Source organism: Corvus cornix, chromosome Z (genome assembly GCF_000738735.6).
Source record: "Corvus cornix cornix isolate S_Up_H32 chromosome Z, ASM73873v5, whole genome shotgun sequence".
Taxonomy (NCBI): Eukaryota; Metazoa; Chordata; class Aves; order Passeriformes; family Corvidae; genus Corvus; species Corvus cornix.
The window spans coordinates 34,072,386-34,093,339 of record NC_046357.1 but is presented as its reverse complement, the minus strand read 5'-3'; the positions used below and the strand labels follow the sequence as shown (position 1 = coordinate 34,093,339).

The 20,954-nt window shown below is 39.1% G+C and overlaps 1 protein-coding gene across 24 annotated transcripts in view; it reads right to left on the bottom strand.

The window, feature by feature from the left end:
* The window catches only part of SEMA4D (semaphorin 4D), a 100,675-nt gene that overhangs the window by 23,958 nt on the left and 55,763 nt on the right, over positions 1–20,954 (bottom strand). For 22 of the 24 annotated variants that reach the window (XR_005603828.1, XR_005603827.1, XR_005603829.1 and 19 more), the window contains 11 exons: positions 14,300–14,692; positions 11,851–11,996; positions 10,578–10,640; positions 8,168–8,266; positions 6,941–7,034; positions 5,887–6,000; positions 4,812–4,963; positions 3,421–3,596; positions 3,142–3,298; positions 2,124–2,346; positions 1,640–1,764 (listed from right to left, as the gene is read on the bottom strand). Coding sequence is in view for 21 of the 24 variants with exons in the window: in XM_039567000.1 (XP_039422934.1) it covers positions 1,640–1,764; positions 2,124–2,346; positions 3,142–3,298; positions 3,421–3,596; positions 4,812–4,963; positions 5,887–6,000; positions 6,941–7,034; positions 8,168–8,266; positions 10,578–10,640; positions 11,851–11,996; positions 14,300–14,393 (1,443 nt within the window). In the remaining 3 variants the exon portion in view is untranslated. The remainder of the gene's footprint in view (positions 1–1,639; positions 1,765–2,123; positions 2,347–3,141; positions 3,299–3,420; positions 3,597–4,811; positions 4,964–5,886; positions 6,001–6,940; positions 7,035–8,167; positions 8,267–10,577; positions 10,641–11,850; positions 11,997–14,299; positions 14,693–20,954) is intronic. The other 2 variants (XM_039567013.1, XM_039567011.1) reach the window with 1 other exon arrangement.

The following is a 20,954-nucleotide window of genomic DNA, read 5'->3' as shown; positions in this document are numbered from 1 at the left end:
TTCCCTATGCAGTCTCTGTGCTATGCCTTCTACTGTCCCCTTTCTGGATATCCTTGAGGAACTGAGCATACGGCACCTGGACCCAGAGCGAATAAATTCAATTTTTCTACACTACCAGTATTTCTACACTAGTCTTCACTACCAAGTGTGTGCTGAAACTGCTACATGATGTGTCTTTGGTATCAGGCTTAAGGCCCATTTCTTTCTTTGTACTCCCCTGAAATGGGCAAATCATAATTGAGGAAGTGTAGGAATGATCCCACAATTAGAAAAATGTGTATTAGCATATTTATTAGAAGAGCTATCTACCACTGTCTTTTATGACAGGGAAAAGTCTGAAACTTCCTGTCAAAGCAAGTAATTTGAAACTTTCTTTGCACATTAAGCAAATACTTATTTACTTAATAAATACAATAATAAATACAAATAAAATAATGTATATCTACACATACACAAGTGTGATTAGTGTGATGTATCATACAAAAATAATACAAGCACGTTTACGGAAAACTAAGCACAGATGGTTTTAATCCTGATTTTCATTTGTCTAGCAAAAACATACTCTGTCCTTTCTTTCTATTATAAGCATGAACGGGTAAGTAAGTGTGCAGGATGAGCTCGTAAAAATTATGGCATAAAGCTTTGTTCCACTGAGCTGATCATGTTGACATGCAACATTTTATTAAATATCACACAAAAATAAAAGCTGTTTCAAAGTATTCCTAAATCCCTAAGCTGCAGAGCACTTATGGATCACTATGTAGCTACTAAAGGCTGGTATTACTCCTAGATGCTTCAAAAGAGGCATTCATTCCTTATGAAACCCAGAAAATCTCACTGATGCTACAAGTGACTTTAGGCATAGACAGATACATTCATGGATCTGAAGGTTTGAGTAACTAGGGCCAGAAACCTAACTCATGAACAAACTACACACAGTGATTATCCTCCTACTGTCACAAAACCCCTCCAGGATTAAACCAAGCAACTGATGAATGGTGCACGACAGCTGCCAGGTTTGGAGCCTGCAGCAGGTCTTGTGCCACTCAGCTGCAGCTGGTGCCCCACTGGGCAGACAGGACCTCACCAGAGGTCCTCACCCACAGCTGCAGCAACGTGACTGCTCTCACAACTCATCCAGCATGCAGGAGTCTGTGAGATTTGGGACGGCAGAAATCAATTAGCTACACAATTATGAGTCTCTGTGCTAGAAGACGTTCTCTCTTCTTAGGTGTATTTCCTCAAAACCACACACCACTCCTCTAACCTTAACCCCAGGGATTTTTCCTCACAAATCTACAGTGGCCACAAGGGGTCAGGTCTTTTACATTACTCCATTACTGAAATCTGGTATCTTAAATCACTTTACAGTTTCCAGCTTTTGCACATGCAAACCAAGCGAAGACCTGCACACCTGTGCTCCCCTGGCCCTTCCCCATGTCCACATAGCTTCAGAAGCTTGCCACCTACCAAACATACTGAAACACAGCAGGCAATACGTGATTGCTGCAGCATGGTGAGTTACAAATGCAGCCTTTGGCTCTATGCACAGTGATTGTTTCTTGTCACAGGGCCGCAAAAGTGGTAAAAAAAAAAGTTTTGTGAAAGAACAAAATGAGATGAATGCTGTGATGCTTACACCACTTACTGTTTTGGATGAAAGCACGAGAGTTTGGACTGGTTCAAAATTTGGAAAAACCTGTGTTTCTTCAATAATATGCATTCCATTTTCATAGCTGATAGCTTTGTGCAGGGCTCCTCGATCTGAAACAACAGAGAAATATGTTTAAGTAAGATCCTTGAAATAAAAAGGCAGGAAAAAAGCCTGCACAATTGCTACAAGTTGTCTCAATAATTTGCTTGCTGTTCAGCTTTGACTCTGTGTCAAAGGCAACCATTAAACTTGCCATCATCAGGACCTCTGAGCAAGAAATAACATTTTGGTACACAAAATGACCAGTTGGGGATTATAATGTGTGGTTTTGCTGAACTCGTTGAAGCTTTGCAGTTCTTTTCCCGTGATACTTTTTTAAAGCACCTAAGATTGTCCACTTACTGCGGCATCTTACTTTTTACATCAGCTGGTGTGAAAACACCAGAAACAGGTGTTTTGTAGAACTCACCTGTACCAATGAACATAACATCATAGATGGTGCCATTGAGTACTCTGACTCTGTCAACTACAATCTGTGTGTACTTCACATCTCGCTTTACTAGCCGAGGTCTGTCTCCCATTGGGGTCACTGAGTCATCCATCAGAGGATGATCTTTAACAAACTGCAATGTTTTGTCTGGTAAATTCAGAGAACTCATGTAGTTTGATGCTCTGGCTTCATTGTTTATACACTAGAAGGGGGGACAAGGAGGGGGTGAAAAAGGAAAAAAGACAACCAAATTGTATCATTTACTTGTACAAAATAAAGACAATTAACAGCAGCTGTATGCATTTTCTTCTCCACATTATTTTGGCCAGTAACCACACCTGTACACTATTCTCATTGTAGCAAGGAAGGTTCTCAGGTCTCACTGCACTTTGGCTTCAGGGATGTACTAACCCCTGAGTTTTGGACTACGTTTTTGTTTTGGTACAAAACATATTCTAGGAAAATATTCCTCCTGTGCTCTCGTGCATTTTCAGTACTTTTAACCATCACTTCTTTAAGCACTAGCAACAATACGATTGTAAGGAACGTAAGGAAGTAAGAAAAGTTGGAAGGAGACCCAGCACTAGGAAAGTTTGAGTTTGCAAAGCAGTGCACTACATTGGATAAACCTGCTGATTCTACCGTGACAACGCAACAGTTGCTGTATTTCTTTTCATCTGAACTAAAAAGTATATGATGTTGCCAGTGTAAACTGAATTCTATTTCCCAATGAGAAGATAATTAATGAAATAATGAAATACAAAACCAGAAAATAACTTAATTCTAAATTTCAAAAACCCAAAACCCAAAGACTTTGATTCCCAGATAAAAAGTTCAGAACACTTGAGTGTTTTTCTACAAAGTTTTTACAAGAAGTAACCAGGTGAGGGCAAACAAATGAATCATTAGTAGGTTACTAATGTCTAGTAACTAATGCCTAGTCTGTTCACTACTGAGCATTAAAAAAGTCATCAGATCCAAGATTACAGAAACTTACCGCACCAGGTCGAGGATTAGGAATTTCCCCATTGTATCGTACCCACTTTGTGTGAGACTGTTCTACTGTAGCACTCTGCATGTATTTTCCTTTTGAGAAAACCTCTTCTACAGTAGACAGATTGTACGCACACACTGCTGACAACCCCACATTATTCCTGTAAGTTCAGGAAGAAATTAGGAAAAAACCCCAACAAAACATAGGAGTAATTACTATTTTCTTGTAGTAACGAATTGAGATTAAAGGAATTTATCCAGGAAAAGGCTATACCACACTTACAGCTGCGGGGTGAAGACTCCATATATCACTGGTTCCTTCAAAGTTGGAGATTTGAGAATAAAAACATCATTGATAACATTGAAAATTAAATTCTTATCAGGGATGGTACAAATCAGTCTGGCCTTGAGAAAGGAAGTCCATTTTTTCTGCAAGGTCCTTAATCCTCCTTGGTCCCTCTTATGATATTAAAAAAAAAAAAAAAAAGTGTTTGTGAGGAGAACTAGCAGCATTTTTGCATTTAAAAACCATTGCTATATTTGATATTTGAGATGTAGCTCTGATACTTCTCTTATAAAAGGGCAAATTGCATCACTATTAATATTTCCATTTAATATTTCCATTCATTATCCAATGGTGTATGCAATGTATTAAAGGAAATCTACAAGATTTATTATAACAGTTAAGTATAAATGCTTACAGATTTGCAATCTGCCACTGATTTCTATTTCAAACAACAGTCTGAAATATATAATAATATAATAAATGAAGCTCTCATATTCCACAATACTCCCCTTTTAAAGTGTGCACAAGCTGTCAGTGGACAGAGTGCCACAACAATAAGCCCCATCTAAACCTGCCTCCAGCTCCTTGTTTAATGGAAATCTTAAGGGCACTAACTTGTTATTGATGTTTTGACTTCCCTGTTTAAATACAAAACAGTAAAGTCAAAACTTTCAACCTCATAAAAATGAAACAGCCAGATAAATTTCCTGTTGGAAAAAAAAAGGAAATTGATACATTCCACTGAAAAAGTTTTTGTTAAATAAACATTTTCTACTGAAAAAAACTTTAATCAGCAAGACTTTTAACCAGCACTTCTGAGGATGTACTTGAATCAGCTTAACACACTGAGGTTTAAGCACAGCAAGTGTGACAGAATCAGGCTGCTGGTGACCATTTCCCCTCAGGCTCTGGCAGCTGTAGCAGCTTCACAGAAGTACCATCGGCTAAACCACAGTCAAGAAATATTTTGCTGTGGACACAGCTACAGTTTTGCTTGCACACAGCTACTTCAAAGTCACCTGACACATATCCTATCTGCTCAGCTCCAACCAAAGTCACTTCTTCACAGGGGGCTGTACTTGTTTAAAAAAAATTACAAAGAAAACTGGGGCGACACTTTTTCTGTTGCTGGGTTTTGTCATGGTTGTTTTGTTTTCTCCCAGAGAAGAGCAGAACCTTCAGATGTACTGAAATCTCACAACTGTGCAAAATTAGATCAAGTATTTATTTACAAAGCAGCCACTAGGCTTTCTTAGAACTGCTCATTGATTAAGATTCCCTGAACTCAAACATCTCCATTTACCTGGCAGGAAGTCCACAATTATGAATGCTTTTTAACACGCACACACAAGATTCTAAGAGATAAAGTAAACTGAACTATCTCCCACCTTGCATACTCTAGCTATTCTTGGTATCATCAATTTTCCAACAAATTCATACTCCACAGACACCTCAGTGAAAAAGAAGTATATCTTGTCGTCTTCTCCATCTGTGCTGTTTGGATCTGCTCTTATCACATCAGCAAAAACAAAGTTGGGCTCTACAGATACAAACAGAAGAATTTTCTATTACATATGTGACTACTAACTTGATCCCCTCAAAGACCCTCAGAAGCTGTGTCTCACCCAAACTCCACACTGCATTTCCCTCCTCTCCACTCACTGACCTGCTTACACAGTTTGCTGCTCATAACATGAATAGGATTTCTAAAAAACACCAAACCACCAAAAACCTACCGGAAACAGAAAAAAAACCCAAGCCCCATAAAACTTATGTGAAAGCACTAAGATACCTGAGAGATCTCTATGATCTGACAGCTCATTACTTCAGCACTCTTCAGTCCACACTCAAATGTGGTTTTCTAATGGGCCTGGAGAGGTAACCTTCCCTTGCCTGCTTCTCCTCTATTTCAGCTATTAGCTGAAGCACTGAAATGACAGTGCCATTACAATATGTATTACAAAACTCAGAATCCTGTGCTTTTTGGACAGTGATCATGACTTTGGTCCTTTTGGTACAAAGCCTCAAACCTCTGAGCATTCACAAAACTCAGTGAATTTTGAAATTGAGGTACTTAAAAAGCATCAGGAACCATGATCATCTCAATTTGAGAACCAATTCAAGACCAAAACCATTCCATTCCTTACCATATCATAACTAAGCTGCATTATTGCACAGATGAACAAGCACGTAAGAGATAAACTGTTAATGTCAAGTTGAAGCGTGTATATTCGGAAGCTGTTTTCATGACCAATGCTGATAGAAATCCTGAAATTTCAAAATAAAGTCTCTTGATGGCATGCATGAGGGCACACACTCATAGTGTATGCCAGTATAACAAAATCCATCTCTTTGAGATACCAGACAATTACTCCTTACCCAGGGTCAGACACTTAGACCCTGTACGTGTGATGTTGAAAAAGGAAAAGTAACTTGTTTGAGCCAGTTCTCATGCCCACTTACCATTAAGCCAAGGAATTGCATACTCTGTTCTCAGAGGGCTCTGATGAGAGTGCCGTGAAATAATAGGTTCACTTCCCAAGAAATTGTAAGAAGTCCCAGAATAAAGCTCCTCATCTTCAACACAAAACCAAGTATGTTAGAACTTATGGACTGGATACCATAAAGGGTACATAAATATTTTGTAAGTCTATATATATGTTTTAACTTCCCACAAGAAAAGGTAAACACGGATTTCCTCTGAATTGCCCTACACATGTCTTTTATGTTTACATTTCTGCCAATCATTCTCAAGCCTAACACTTTTCCACACTTGGGTTTATTGTTACTACTGCTCTAACATGAGAACTGACAAAAGTCAATGTTGTTTTTGTGGTACCTTAACACTTACCATGAAAACCTACAGTTTAAGTTAAAACATGCAAATTTACTTAAATGCATCAGAAGTCTGGAATTATTTTCCTCTCTTTCTATGCCACCATTACTCAAATTCAACTTGTACGAATTTAGGCACAATGCAGGGAGCATGTTCTATTGTTCTCATTTCCTGTTTCATGCTATATTGAGCTTCTCTCTTCTGATCTTGAGACACGCAGGTAAAGCCACAAATTCTGGCTTCCCCAAATTAAGATTCAGTGGTGTCTTTCCATGCAGTAAGTACACTTGCAAAAAGTATCTCACTTCCCTATTCTGCTGCATGCCTTCAGGACAGCTAACAATACTACTTGCTATATTTACTGAAATTACAGTAATTGATACTACAAGGGCAGTCTAAATACATTTAGACTATCTGGACTAAGTATGTTTAACGTCTAGAAATACAGTTTGAAGACTGGTATTTTAGAAGTTGCTTCCAAAACAACCATGAGTTTGAAGTTCTCCTTTTAAAGAACATGCTTAGGGTGACTACGTAAGTATTTTAATGTCTATATAGATACACAATAAAGACAAAAAAATAGAGACGCAAGCTACTGTTTTGATAATTACAGTGAGAGTGACAGTGGAAAAGATAGAACATTTTTAAACATAAGAACCAGGATGCAAAGTCTGAACTTACCAACCATAACAGATGTGTAGCTTTGAGCAGGATCAAATGGACATCTGCCCTTACCATCCTCATTTTTACCTCCAAGTTCAAATGAAATTAAATTCTGTTGAAAATCACAAAATAACTGTTAGCACTTTTTTCTTTCAGCCACTCAACTTGTGCAAAGTTAGCTAAAAACTAAACACTAAATAATGGGCTATATCATCAACTTCCAGCATCAAAGGCATTTTGTGTGAAATTATAGAAGGCATATGTGTTTTCAGAAAATCTTATCAAGTCCCAAAGACAGAGAGGAAATGTGTTCCTGTAATTTTGTGAGGGTGGAAGCAGAAAAGAGCAAAAGATGAAAAGTTAAATCCAGACAGACCTCAAGAAAGAGTACCCAAAAAAGCTAGACAGCAGGAAAGGCAGAGAAGTTAACTGATACACAGAAAGAACTTGTAAGTATTCAATTAGCCTGAAAAAAACAGAGTCTTAGAAATCAAAAAGGCTTTCTGAGATGGATTAAGCAACTTTCTGAGATGATGTTAAATTTGTGAGATATGGTGTAATCCAACTACGCTTTAAAAAGCAACAGAGCACTTTGGCTGCTACTTTATAAATCCCTTACAAATCAAGAGAATGAGGATCAGAAAGCTGAAATGTAGACACAGTCCTGGGGAAGTAATCAGTTATACTATGTAATGAAGGTACTAGAAGCTAAAGACACAAAGTATTACAGGATTTCTCAATTTTTGAATTACTAAGAGCTGCAGTAAGGAAAATGATACAAGAGTCAGCAGCGAGAAAAGGGAGTTTTAATTTTGTGCCAAGACTTCAGTTTGAAGGATTCAGCACTACAAGTCTTAGGCACAGCCAGGAGCAGAGACAAGCAGAGACAGGAATCTGAGAAATTTCAGGGAGATTTGGTAATGGGAAGTGGCAAACAATGTAATTTTAGTTTCAGTAACTGGTTTCATGCTAATGCACAATGCATAAAGAAGTATAAAAGCTAAGAAAAAGTAAATCTGCAGTTAGACAAGATGAATCAGTAACTCATTAAGTGCTCTGAAAAAGGAGCAGCACCGTTTATTTCCATACTCTCCCATTATGATGGGACAGTGAAATAAATGCTCCTAACCATACAGCCAGCAGTGAAGATGCAACAATTTTGGAAATGGAGACTAACTCATTTTCTATCTGAGTTGCTTTTAAGTTACAGCTGTTGCTGGGTCAAAACACATGTACATTTCTTACCAGGTAATCACATGTTGGCTGAAATGCATTAGTTCCACACACGTAGAGAAAAGTATCATTCAGCTGTTGCAAGACGCGCACATAATTACGACACTCTGTCTGTAATAGAGGATGAGGAAAGGACTAGTCTGATAAACCATAGCTTCTACATTCCAACATAAACAAACAACGTTGTCCATTGCCACTTCTTATGCCACATCATACCAGCAAGCCCAGGTGACACATGGGTGACACTGGGATGCCATGTCCCTACAGCTCCAGAAGCAGGTGGCTTCCTACAGCCAGTAGTGTTCCAGCTACCTCAGTGTCCTAGCAGGATAGCATGCTCAGCAGGGTCCACCCCAAGCTGTTTTATGGAAGGACAAGCTCCAAACACACGTCCAAGTCCATGGGAACAACTAGTTAAACACTGAGTGAGTTTTAGACTTTGTCATCCCTTGTACACCTAGATGAAACAGTGACAGCCAAGGCTGTATCTTAAGCGCAAAACCTCTAATACCCTTAAATTAGCTACAAAGCTTTGTCACTTATAGCCATCCTTTTTCTTTTTTTCCAGTCCTTGATATCATCTAAGGAAGCTCCTTAGTATCTTTTGGTCTGAAATAGAACAAGGAGTTTGAGCAAAACCCTTAATGAAGGATACAATAAAAATTCTTAATAATAATGAAGTGAAACAACTCTAAACATCCACTTAAAGAGAGGGAAAACAGTTTTGACAATACCCCTTAACTCTTGCTGGTACACTGCCAGATCCCTCCACTGAACTGCTACTCCATGAACTTCTTAAGCAAGCTTAAGCACTGACCTTACTATTCCTTCTTACAAGACAAACTAAGTATTTCTCTGACTGTGTGGGAAAACACTGCAGGAGGGAAGAGTGTAAAACCAGTTTTCTGCCAGATGAGGCCCCTGAGCAGCTGTATGAATGCTTTCTGCTGGCATTATACAGCATGGTGCTGATGGGTGGGGGAGAGAACTGCCCATTTAAGTGTAAGAAATAGCAGTAGTAGCTTAATTCCTTGACCCTTTTGAAACTATTGTACTGTGCAAAACATCATGGCTCAACATAAATACAACTACTCGGAGGTTAGAAGTACAGTGAGGAAAAAGTATGACTGGTAATAAGTGTGAGTTGCTAAACTGGGAGCAGGAGAAAATAAAAGAAAATAAATTCAGAGCTCAGTCGAAGTACATATTTATGGGGTCTAATATACCCCACCAGTAATTTTTGAGAGGTCTTGTGGGGATTCACACACAAGTCTGCTAAACGTATGCTCATGCATAGGAGGAACTCATATCCCATATTTGTCATGGATGTATGTCAGTATTATCAGCAGCAACCCCAGCTGAACAGGAAAACAAAAATAATATTCTCTGATCCCATCCTGAAGATGTAGACAAGGAGGAAACCTTAAATATCTGTCACACCTCGTGTTCGAACAATGTACTGATGGTCATCAGTGGTCAGTCAAGGAAAAGAAGTAGCTAGTCAAAGGGAGATAGTCCACTCCCACCCTGATGAACCACATGACTGCAGGACAATCATCAGCCCTGGACGCAGCATTTGGGGTTTTTTAACAGTGCGTACCAAACGGGCTGCATATTCAAGGATCACATCCCTCCAAGCACACAGTAGATCTGCTTTTTGTATTCACAGGACTTGCAGACTTCTACTTTCAAACCTGTGCTAAAGGCCCAGCAAATCCTTGCTTTACTGCATCATTAAATGAAGTGGTGTTACACAACAGAAAGGTACATCCACATACAGTAAACTACCTCAAGTAAACCATCTCCACAGAGAGGCAAATGAGCAGGCCCAGCCTGTGCCCTGGCACTCATGAGGAGTCTGTGGGTCCCAGAAACACCACGGAACCCTGCCCAGCTGACAGGAGGTCTGGCTGCTCCAGCGCTGGGGAACTGTCTGAGTCACACCACAAGGGGCACACCCACCAAGCAACCCAACACACATACACAGAGTCAGTGAAAAAAATACACTGGCCTAATAAAAAACTCCTATGCCCTAAAGCAAAAATTAATCATTCACTCTGTAAAATCAAATGCTGTGAAGGAATTACTGCAATAACAAAACACAACAGTTGCTATCAATTACTTCAGTGAAAGCAATACTGGTTTATTGTCTTAATGGAAAACCACTAACATTAAGCACACATCAGGGTGTGTTCAGATTTTCAAACATTCAAAAATATTCAACAACAAAAATAATGAACTAAGAATTAAAAAAAAAAAGACTAAGCATGCTGCAGTTTCTAACGCTCAACTTAATTAAAAAAATTTAGGTGATTGTTTTGAAATTTTAATTTCACACAGTTGGAGACTTTCTTCTTTTAACGTCACTCCTCTTGAAGTAAAATGTGCAAGATCTTTCTCAAAGTTCAATAAAAGTACATACCTGTTCTGATTTGCCCTTGACTGCACATTTAGTCCTTTTATCTTCTGTGACCTTCCAGTGTAACTAAGTGAAAAAACATGCAACAAAAAAAGCACATTCGAAGCACTTTAATTCAATGCAAGGTCTGAAAACCTTGCAGTAACACACACAATAAAAGACAATCCTAATACTGTCTAGAGCAAATTCAAGACATTTTGCAAGTCGGATTGCAAGGTTCAAAGCCATTTTTTCCCAGGGATGTGACACTTTCAAATCCATGTCCCTTAAGCAGAACTAAACTACCATCTTCTGGGTTCATAATGACGATTCTCCACAAATTGCTAATGAACTGTTCATTACCATGTGCATTAGGCAAATGCAACTGTAACTGGTTTAAGTGTTTTTTTCCAAGTTAAAGTACATCTCTATTTCATTAACACTTGAATAAAAAACACTTTGGGGAAAGGAATCAAAGAAAATTTACTGGACTAATTAACACTATACTGAGTACAAATTTACAGCTATGTTTTATATGCTGGTAAAAGTGCCCACCACCACCCATTAACATGGTCTTCAGATTAAAAATCATATGAGCATCTTCCAAAGCACCCTGGGTGGGAGTTCATGCTGCACCTGTACATGTCAGCCTGTGTTGCTGATGTGATGAAAAGGAGGAGCCTGGGAAGGACCTGGAAGCAATATAACATTAGCAGACTTCTGCCTGGGCTAATCTACTTAGAGAAACCAGCACCAGAATATTCAAAGTACTTCTCTGAGCAAGCTAGATCAGACCTGTCTGCACCTCCACTTGCTGTGCAGACACACCTAGACACAAACAGAAGATGAGACTGAAAGGATAGGGCCTTCATTTGCAGCACATCTGCAGCCAGCTACAACTGAGCAAGCCCCAACTTTGTTTCTTTTTTCAGATTACTTTTTGACTCAGATTAACAGAAGATGGCCCACTCCTGATACTAAGAAAATGTGTAAGAACTACTGCTACAGATGATACCCACAGTCCCTCTCGTCCAGCATCCTGCCCCCAAGAAGAAAATACCCAAGGAGACCTCTAATCACTTGTTTATATCCAGCTTCTCCTTTCTTACTCTCTATTACTCTGTAAAATCTTCCAGAAACAATACTGGAGTAGACCATACAGAGTAATTTCCCTTTTATTTCTCTTTTATATTCTCTTTTACCTATTTGCCTAAAATGCAATCCTACTGACATAAGGAAATTAAGTCAAATTTGGAGTACAATTTCTACATGGAGGATAACGTATTAAAAGGCATACCTCGTGCTGCTTCTCAGCAATATTCACTGCGTTTAAGGCAAAGATCACTTCCCTGGCTCCTACATATAGAACATTTTTGTCTTCACTTAACAGCAAGGTTGAATAGTTTGACACTTTTGATTCATTAAAATGTATTAGCTGGACCTCTGTTGAAATGGAAAAAAAAAAACAGCACCTCATGAAGAAACACAATCACTTAGGGTCAAGCTTATGAGTCATTTTTTCTAAGTTGTCTAACAGCTGTTGGATAACTTGAAAACAACAAAGGTTAATTCAGACAACCTCTGTAGAAAACAAGGGACCCCTCAGAAGCTAGATTCAGCAGAAACAGCAGCTTCCAACAACATCAAAATCACCTTTCCCGACTTTCTCATTCAATTTCCAATGCTTAAATATCTCCTCTTGTGGTGATCCCTATAACTCACTTCTTCCTTCATCTTTTTTTTCTACCTACTTTTTCTAAACTTCCATTTTCCACATCCACTGTCAGGTTGTTTCTCACCTTTTCCTTTCCACATACCAATCTACTGTGGAAAATCAGGCCAGTCACCACATCCCTTGCAACCACCCTTAACAAATCTTACAAAATATTCTACACCTTAAGACAACACTTCAGCACACTGACATAACAGAAAGAAGACACAGAAGCAAACACAGGAGCAAATAACAAATCATTTGCAGTTGATTGTGAAGTGAAAACCAGAGATGAAATACATAACATACACACAAAATAACAACATGAGGGAAAAAATCAAGATGAATAGAAATAAGACAAGAAAAAGCGGGAGGTACGAGAGAAAAGGCAGTGGAATGAGGAAGCATACAGAATGGACCAGAATGGCTTGGAGAAAGATGACACAAACTGACTAATACAAAAGAGTATTTTCTCTGAGTGTACAACTATAATATAAAAATGACTGAAAGCTTTTGTACATGAAGACACAAGATTAATTAAGCATGGCTTTTTATGATACAGATGAAAATAATGTACTATTACTTCCAATCCTATCATTAGCAATTGCACATTTTCAACTTTAATACTCCAGAAACATAAATTTTAAACTAGATTCTCAAGCCTGAATTTTGAAATCTTTTACTTGGCAGGAAAATTTTCCCCAAATGGATAAAGTGGTTCATACAACTCCGCTGAACTAAATTTCCTCTCCTATTCAAAGTAGGTTTCCAACATTTCAATGCAACAGTCTTTAACAGACAGACGAGAGAGAAATACCAGGAATGAAAATAAACTCCATTTATTCTGACTAATTTGGATGTGAGTTAGCAGTACCTCACCATACCATTAAATAGCAACTTGCCAAATTTTAACTACAAGATAGAAGCATCAAAGCGTCTAAGCAGGAACTACAACTCTTGGCTAGGCCACCCTTTCTGAAAGGCTGTATCAGCAACTCATTAATTGCTATACCAATAATCAGGAAAAACACTTCCTACAGTCATCTCATAATCTGCTTATTCCTACTACATTCTTAATCTCCATCTATCTTTTCCTACAGAATGTCTGCTCAGAATTTAATATCCTTATTTAAAATTGCTTCATTATATGACCAATGTATTTGTTCGGGTTTGTACAGTTATTGCACAGTTGGATAAGTAATCAATTGCTGCTTACTAATATTAAAGAAGGACCCAAAGACAAAATCTCTTATTATTTAAAGCATCCATTCCCACGTGGGGAATTGGGGGGGTGGGAGTAGAAAACAGGGAAAAAAAATGCATATGTACACAAATGCAGCAAATTACTATTCTACAGTCTTTGCTCTAAAGTTCTTTTCAGATCCAGGCTAAATTATTAAACCAAAAGTTAACGGATCCTCTGATTTCTATTACTTCTCTTTGCACTGCATTTGCACACTCCTGATTATTTTATTGGAAGATTATGAATATGTGCTGCAATTTCAAATGCAAGAAAAGCACTGTTCTGTGAAAGACTTTCATATCTAGACACCATAAAATGCTGTCGGAAGAGGGCCAAATGCTGATTTTTCCTTTGCCTGGTGATTTATTTAGTGCTCAGGATGGCTTGGTGTCAAAATAGATTATTAGCGGGAGAGGTGCATTTTGCTAACGTATTCAGACTCCAGGCAAAAATAATTTGTTTAAAACAAAATACACCCACTGAGGTTTTCTCTTGAAACAAGTTTCAGTTGCAATATTCTTCAGCTGAGAAAGCCGAATCTGGAACTCCTCCTTTAAAAAGTTCTGTTTTCAAAGCTGCTTAAAGGAACCAAAATCAGTTAACCCAGTGCCTGAATGACTTTTGAATGTTCTGGTCCTAAGCATTTTGTAAGATGAGCAAAGCAGCAACACCTGATCAAACTCACAGCAAATTGGCTGAAAGAACCTAAAGCCTCAATGAGTTTCAAATCCCACAGAAACCCTGAGGATGTGGCAATGTCCCATATTACAATACTTAAATTTCTGTTCTTACCTTTGTGTTCCCAAGTGATCCTTGGTACTGGGCCAAATGCTACTGCCACTTCTAGCAACAAACCCCAAACTGCATAATAAGCACACAGGGCCATCTTCAGTGTCCTTGCTCTTCAGGGTTCACTGGGTAACTGCAGCAGGTAGCGTTTCTTTGGCAGACGAAATGCAGATCCCAGGGAGTATTAGAGACAAGGCATTTCAGACCTTGAGAGCAGTGCAACAAGGGAGGCTGGAACAACTGTACAAGTACGTGCTTTTCAGCAGATCACTTCAAGAGAACACACATTTTCCAGGATGCTGCATACAGAGACTGCCCACACGCTCCACAGGCTGCAGAGTTGCTGAGAAGTGTGACTGAGTGCATTCTTCTGTTTCGCTCGAGAAATAAATGATGCTGTGGACAGAGGAGGGAAGTAAGAAGTAAAAGAGAAAGCAAACCAAATACTGCCAAAAATAGCATTGATCTTGCACTAGTTCTACAGCTGTCTGTAAAGCTTAATTTAGATACAAAATGTATTAACTGGTGAAAACCATAATCTTAAAAAGACACACATTACATGGCAAAAAGGCAACAATTGAAAGCAATCATTTCAATCTAGAATTCCAAGTGTAAATACTTTGAATTGTCCATTATGTTTAATGCACAAAACTTGACTCTATTCTTTCAACAGTGTGTCAAAGAAAATCCCATCTCTCTAACAAGCAATAAACAAAGATAACAAAAATCACTATGACTAAGATCAGAGAGCAAAGAACATGAGAAGTACAGCACTAATAATGAGCATGGTTACACAAATCTGCTGTACCTCCCATCGTTGGGATCTTACAGAAGTGTCTTTTTTAGTGAAGTTTTCTATAATGCTCCTAACTCACTCAAGATGTTTAGGGGGTAGAAATACACCTACAGACACAAAGAGCTAATGCACTGCATACAAAAATAAAGGGAGAAAACACTTCAACAGTAGTGTAGGCAGTTTCATAGGTAGTCCTATGAAAGCCATTGTGTCTCTGAGTCACCTGTTACTCTCAGACTCAGAAAGGTGTGTCCTAATAAATAAAACTGTTCACTGCTTTCTACACCATCTTCCGCAAGTCTCCACCGCTTCTGTCTTCCTACAACCACTCCTAGGTGAAGACTCCAGAAGCAGTGAGTGTATTCATCAATTACTAGATCATAAATAGGTTTTGAGGGCTGTACACTTGGGGTGGAGATGAAAAAAAACCACACTGTTCTTTGCAGCAGAGTACACAAGATGCTAGATTTTCACTGTGCCACCACTGAGACACCGAGGTGACTCTAGTACGACACAAACTACAATGCAAGATAGCTGTAATACCTAGATATCCAGCAGGAGAGCAAGTGAAGGTCTAGTGCTTTTGCATGGCCTGGTTTTGCTAGCAGGGGGGCTACAGAGGTGGCTCCTGGAAGAAGCTGCTAGAAGCTTCCACCATGTCCAGCAGAACCAACCCCTGGCAGCTCCAAAGACAGACATGCCATTGGCCAAGGCTGGCCCAGTTAGAAATGGTGATAATGCCTCTGTGATAACATAGTTAAGAAGAAATCAAAACAAAAGCAGTGGCACAGTTTTAATTCTGAGCAGAAAAGAGCAGAGTGAGAACATGTGAGAGGAACAACTCTGCAGACACCGAGGTCAGGGGATAAGGAGGGGGAGGAGCTGCTCCAGGTGCTGGAGCTCAGATTCCCCTGAAGCCTCTGGTGCAGCACATGGTGAGGCAGCTGTGCCCCTGCAGCCTGTGGAGATCCATAGGGATGTAGATATCCACCTGCAGCCCATGGAGGAGCCCCAGGCTGGAGGAGGTGGATGCCTATAGGAAGCTGTGACCCTGTCGGAGATCCATCGAGAGAGGGACTCTGTTCCTATGCTACATCAGCCTGTCCCTGAAGGACTGCACGCCACGGAAGAGTGACCCACGCCGCAGCAGTTTTGGGAGGACTGTTGCCCGTGGGATGGACTCACACTGCAGCAGGTCACAGAGAGCTGTTGCTTGTGAGATGGATTCATGTTGGAGAAGTTCATGGAGAACTGTCTCCTGTGAGAGGAACACCACGGTGCAGCACGGGAATGACTCCTCTCCCTGAGCAGTGGGATAAACCGTGGGTGATGAATTGACCATAATCCCCACTTGCTGTCCCCTTGCACCACTGGGGCAGGAGGTAGAGCTTGGAAAGGAGAAAGCAGTGGGGAGGGGAAGCTGTTTTTAAGGGCTTTTTTTACTTCCCATTATCTTGTTCTGATTGTGTTAGAAACGTTTTCAATTCTTATCTCTAATTAGAGCCTGTTTTGCCCTGGTGGTATTTGATGAGCGATCTCTCCTGATCCTTATCTCAACCCATGAACCTTTTGTTAAATTTTTGCTTCTCTGGTCCGGCTGCAGAAGAAAGTAAGGAAGTGGCTTTTGTCGGCACCTGGCAACGAGCCAGCATCAAGCCATGACAGAAGGTTACAAAATCGCTAGTAACATTAAAAAAGAAGGGGCCAGTACCTGAGAAACACAGAGGTTAAAAGACTATGGTGAAGCTGCAGCATGAACATCTCTTAGTGCAGGCAAGATGCCTCTGGGAGGACCTGGGTTTAAGCAGGAAAACGCAAGGAAGATGTCGCAAGGGCAGCCAGTGGACCTTAAGGCAGCCGAGTAGAAGATGAGCAACTACATCCTAAGTGTTTACACCTGCTTTATTAAATGATCACAGGCAAGATTAAAAGATTCAAAATCTCATTTATTTCTACACATCTTTTGTCTACTAAGAAAAAAATCCACACAATGCTATAACTTGCTCAAGCTGAACCTGTAACTTGACTATTTTTGTCTATTTGTTTTTTGTCTTGGTAAGCACTTTGGCTCAAATGCAACTGTTTGTAGCACATCATGTAAAGCGTTTTGGTTTTTAAGGCAGCATGTTTTCAGTTAGGCTTACTAGGCTTTTTTGTCTGTCCTTCATCCTTCTTGTTTATCATCATATACAAGCAATTCCAGGTTTTACCCTCCAATACATTAAAAAGTGCCCACTCATCCGATTTACAAGGTATCACATATTTCTGAGGCAAGCAAACAGCTTTACAGCTGAATGTTTAAAAAGGGAATAGTAATTCAATGATTAAAGTTCCAGGAAGTTTAGCTATTTTATTTTAAGAGAAATGTAAGGAAGAAAACAGCAGTTTGAAGAAACATCTTTGAGCCATTGTTTAGAAACACAGCTAATCCTTTTCTTAATGCTACCTTTTGTTACTGAAAAGACTGCAGGTAATAATCAATTCCCTGATAACTCTTTTTTTTTTTTTATTTATGAGAGACAGCCAGGACACCTTTAAGCTATCAGTTACAATACCATATAGTAGAGACGACTGCAGAGAAGACTTCAGAAGTCCTGTAAATTTTTTGGACCTTCAAATAGGATTAGTAAATGTAAGCCCTAGTAAAGGAAAATCCTGAGTTTTCCTACAGTCACATTCCTAGTCTAGCTCACCTACCTCAGAAAATGCAAAATGACAATGAAACTTGAAACAAATTACATTATCTTTTGAAGGAAACAAATGGTCTGGCTGGATTGTTTAATGTTTGCTTTTCTGTGTGAACTGAGAATAGCTCTAGCTATACAAAATGGAAATCTGTGATTTCATTCCTATTGTACAGGGTTGCAAGAAAGGTCCTTTTTCACATTAGTAAGTTTGACTTGTGGGACATTACTTGATCTAAGGCAAAATTTTGTATGTTACAAAAAAGAATGAAACAGACTACAGTGAACATTACATGCCCAATTGTGCAATATCTACTTTGTTCTCATTTCTACAACTTTTAACAGAGATGAAAATGCAGTCAGAACCTTGTCCTTTAATTTAGTCTTCAATTTAATTACTCTCCCCTGCCCCTCCCTTCCCTGTGCTGAAAATTTTCTGGAGTAAGTCCTTCACTGACATCCACTGGGAGGTCATCCATAATCTAATATGAACCTCTTTTTACATAACACAAGTGGCACAAGAAGGAAAAATAACAAAAAATTTTAAAAGGCCCAGACAATGGCCTGATTTCCAAATTAACTCAGTTCCATCAGTGTTCACTGGTTTTGATTAGATCTGAATGCTTTGAATTTCTGAAAAGTTAGGTCTCCTAATACTTTAAGCACTGCTCCCAAAAAATAAGCTACAATTTGCTTGGAAACAAGTACACTGAAGAAGTAAAGCAAAAAGAAACGTGAAACATTTGGCTACATAATTAAACTCTAATTAAAGTGACCACAGGTCCACTTTTCTGTAAAACTTTTTAAAATTTTCTGAGGTAAATAATCAGTAAATTGGTAATTCAGGGATTCTATGATGATTTTACATCAATATATAATGACGAAATTGAGCAAAGTGAGTTTTCCATAATGCTTGTTATTTATGGTGACTAAAAACAGGGCAACTACAGAAGCAGAAACAGTCAACACAACTCCTGTCAGTTTGGCAGAGCACAGCTGGAACCTCAAAGCTGTGAACATTCCCCTCGATGTGTATAATTGTAATGCACAGCAGAGAAACAGGGAGAAACAACTTTCTGCTCTCTTGAAAGACAGAAATTCAAAGCTGTCAGAAAAATTTCAGGCTGCATAACTGCTAATAAGGAATACTAGCACGAACTTTTAAACAGGGAATTGCAATGGCATATACTGACTATTACTGAGATCAGAAACCATCCGTCTCTCACATCACCTGTGTGACTGGGCATCAAAGAAGCAGTGCTTTAGTCCACCTTCTGGAAAAATCCTAGCCATGCAGTGTGAGAAGCTGGAAAACCAACCATGGGAAGGAGACTGTCATCTTTCTCATCCTCAGGACACAGAGGCAAAGTGTGCACAAAGAAGTAGTTACAAAATTTCATCTTTCGGAGATATCAATTCAGCAAACCTTACAAGTACTCAAGTTTTTTTACACATAATGCAACCCAGAGGCAAGTGTCCTCTTCCCCAGTCAGCATGGTAGAGCTGGATCCAAGTGTATATCCTGTACACGCAAATCTTGCACAAGTTAGCCAAATTCTGGAATTGCAAAGCTAGGAAATGGACAATTTTGCAACACTGATTTTGAAATATTTTTTTCTTCTAAGAAACACTTAGTTGCATTGTGCAACTTCTCAGTTTGGCTCAGCATTACATAAACTGCTAAGTGGATCTAGTTTTATTTTGTATATGAAGGTTAAAACCAGGAGAATTTACTAACACACCAGAAACAATCAGCGTTATAGCTGGGATTGTTGTGATTCCCAAGAAATGATTATTACCATCACATAGCATCCAGCCTCTCCCTGAAGAAAGCCAAACAAGCACTGGCCATCCTGGCCTAATTCTGTCACTCTCTTCATGATTCCCAGCCATGCTAAGTGTCCCCATAACTTTCCTCCCTTTTTGTATTGCACTTTATTCTCCTCCACAGGGTTTATCTTTCCTTGCAATCCCTCACCTACTCTGTAGTTATGTTTCCACCCATGCCATCACTCACTCTTCTTCCTCAATACAAGCAATGCACAGCTCCATTACCACAGGTGATGCCAGCCCTGCAGTAAGGCTGCCAGACAAAAGACCACCTTCCTTCAGGCTTAAAGGAAGGCCCTTTAAAACACATACTTCCCTACCTCTCCATCAAATCACTGTCACACACCACTCATTGTCCAGGGACAGCAAAATGAGGACCTCACAGTAAGGAACTACCTGCAATACATCCTTCCTTCCCACTGCCAGAAGCAAAACAACCATGGCAAGTTTACCAGGCAGTCTACCCTACTATTTTTAGATAATTAAAAAATATATATATACATTTGCAAAACTTGCAAGGAGTAACTTGTAAGTCACGATGATGAGGGATATGAAGCTCAATATGTGGAGACAGGAGAATTTATGAGTGAATTGCTTCCGCCAGCAGAAAAGGGGGAGTTAAAGGATTCAACTGTCAGAGGGCATAAATTCCAAGTTCTTCCTAAATAACTTTCTTTTGAAAGCTTTTTAAGCTTTAACAGAATACAGGCCTGCTTTAATATTTATTGATGCCTATTTTATAACAGATTCTAAGGTTCAATACAGGAAAAACAAACCAGGGAAGTCCAGCTGTGAGATTTTGCTTAAAACCTTTTTTTCTTTTCAATTTTGTTTCCAAAACTGAAAGGGAAAGTTAGCAATACTTGTCTTTTAAGTAATCAAAGTTACACAGGGAGAAGTATACAAATTACCTTTGACAGCTGAGTTTTATTTACACAGTTTGTGAATTTCAGGCCAGTGAAGACAGATTGGTTATATCCTTTGCTTTAGTTCTCACCCTTTTAAAAACTTCAAGCACAGTGCCATTTTTATAGAGTCTCATGAAAAACATTATTTACAATAATGTAAATACATTATTTACAATCCTTTAATTATAAAACTCACATGGACTCATTTTCTCCTGAGGTAAGATACAACTTCAAACCAGCAGACCAGTAGCCTTTTATGACTAACATAAATGTAGAGCATGGGATTATTTGCATTTCAAACTGTAACCAAAATACTTTGTAGTTGCTAGATGATTACAGATTAGATGAAGATCCTTAAGACAATTGGTGTGGTCTTTACCAGAAAGCCTGCTGGAGGATGTGCACTAGTGCTAAAAGAGGATATAAATTCTGAGGAAACA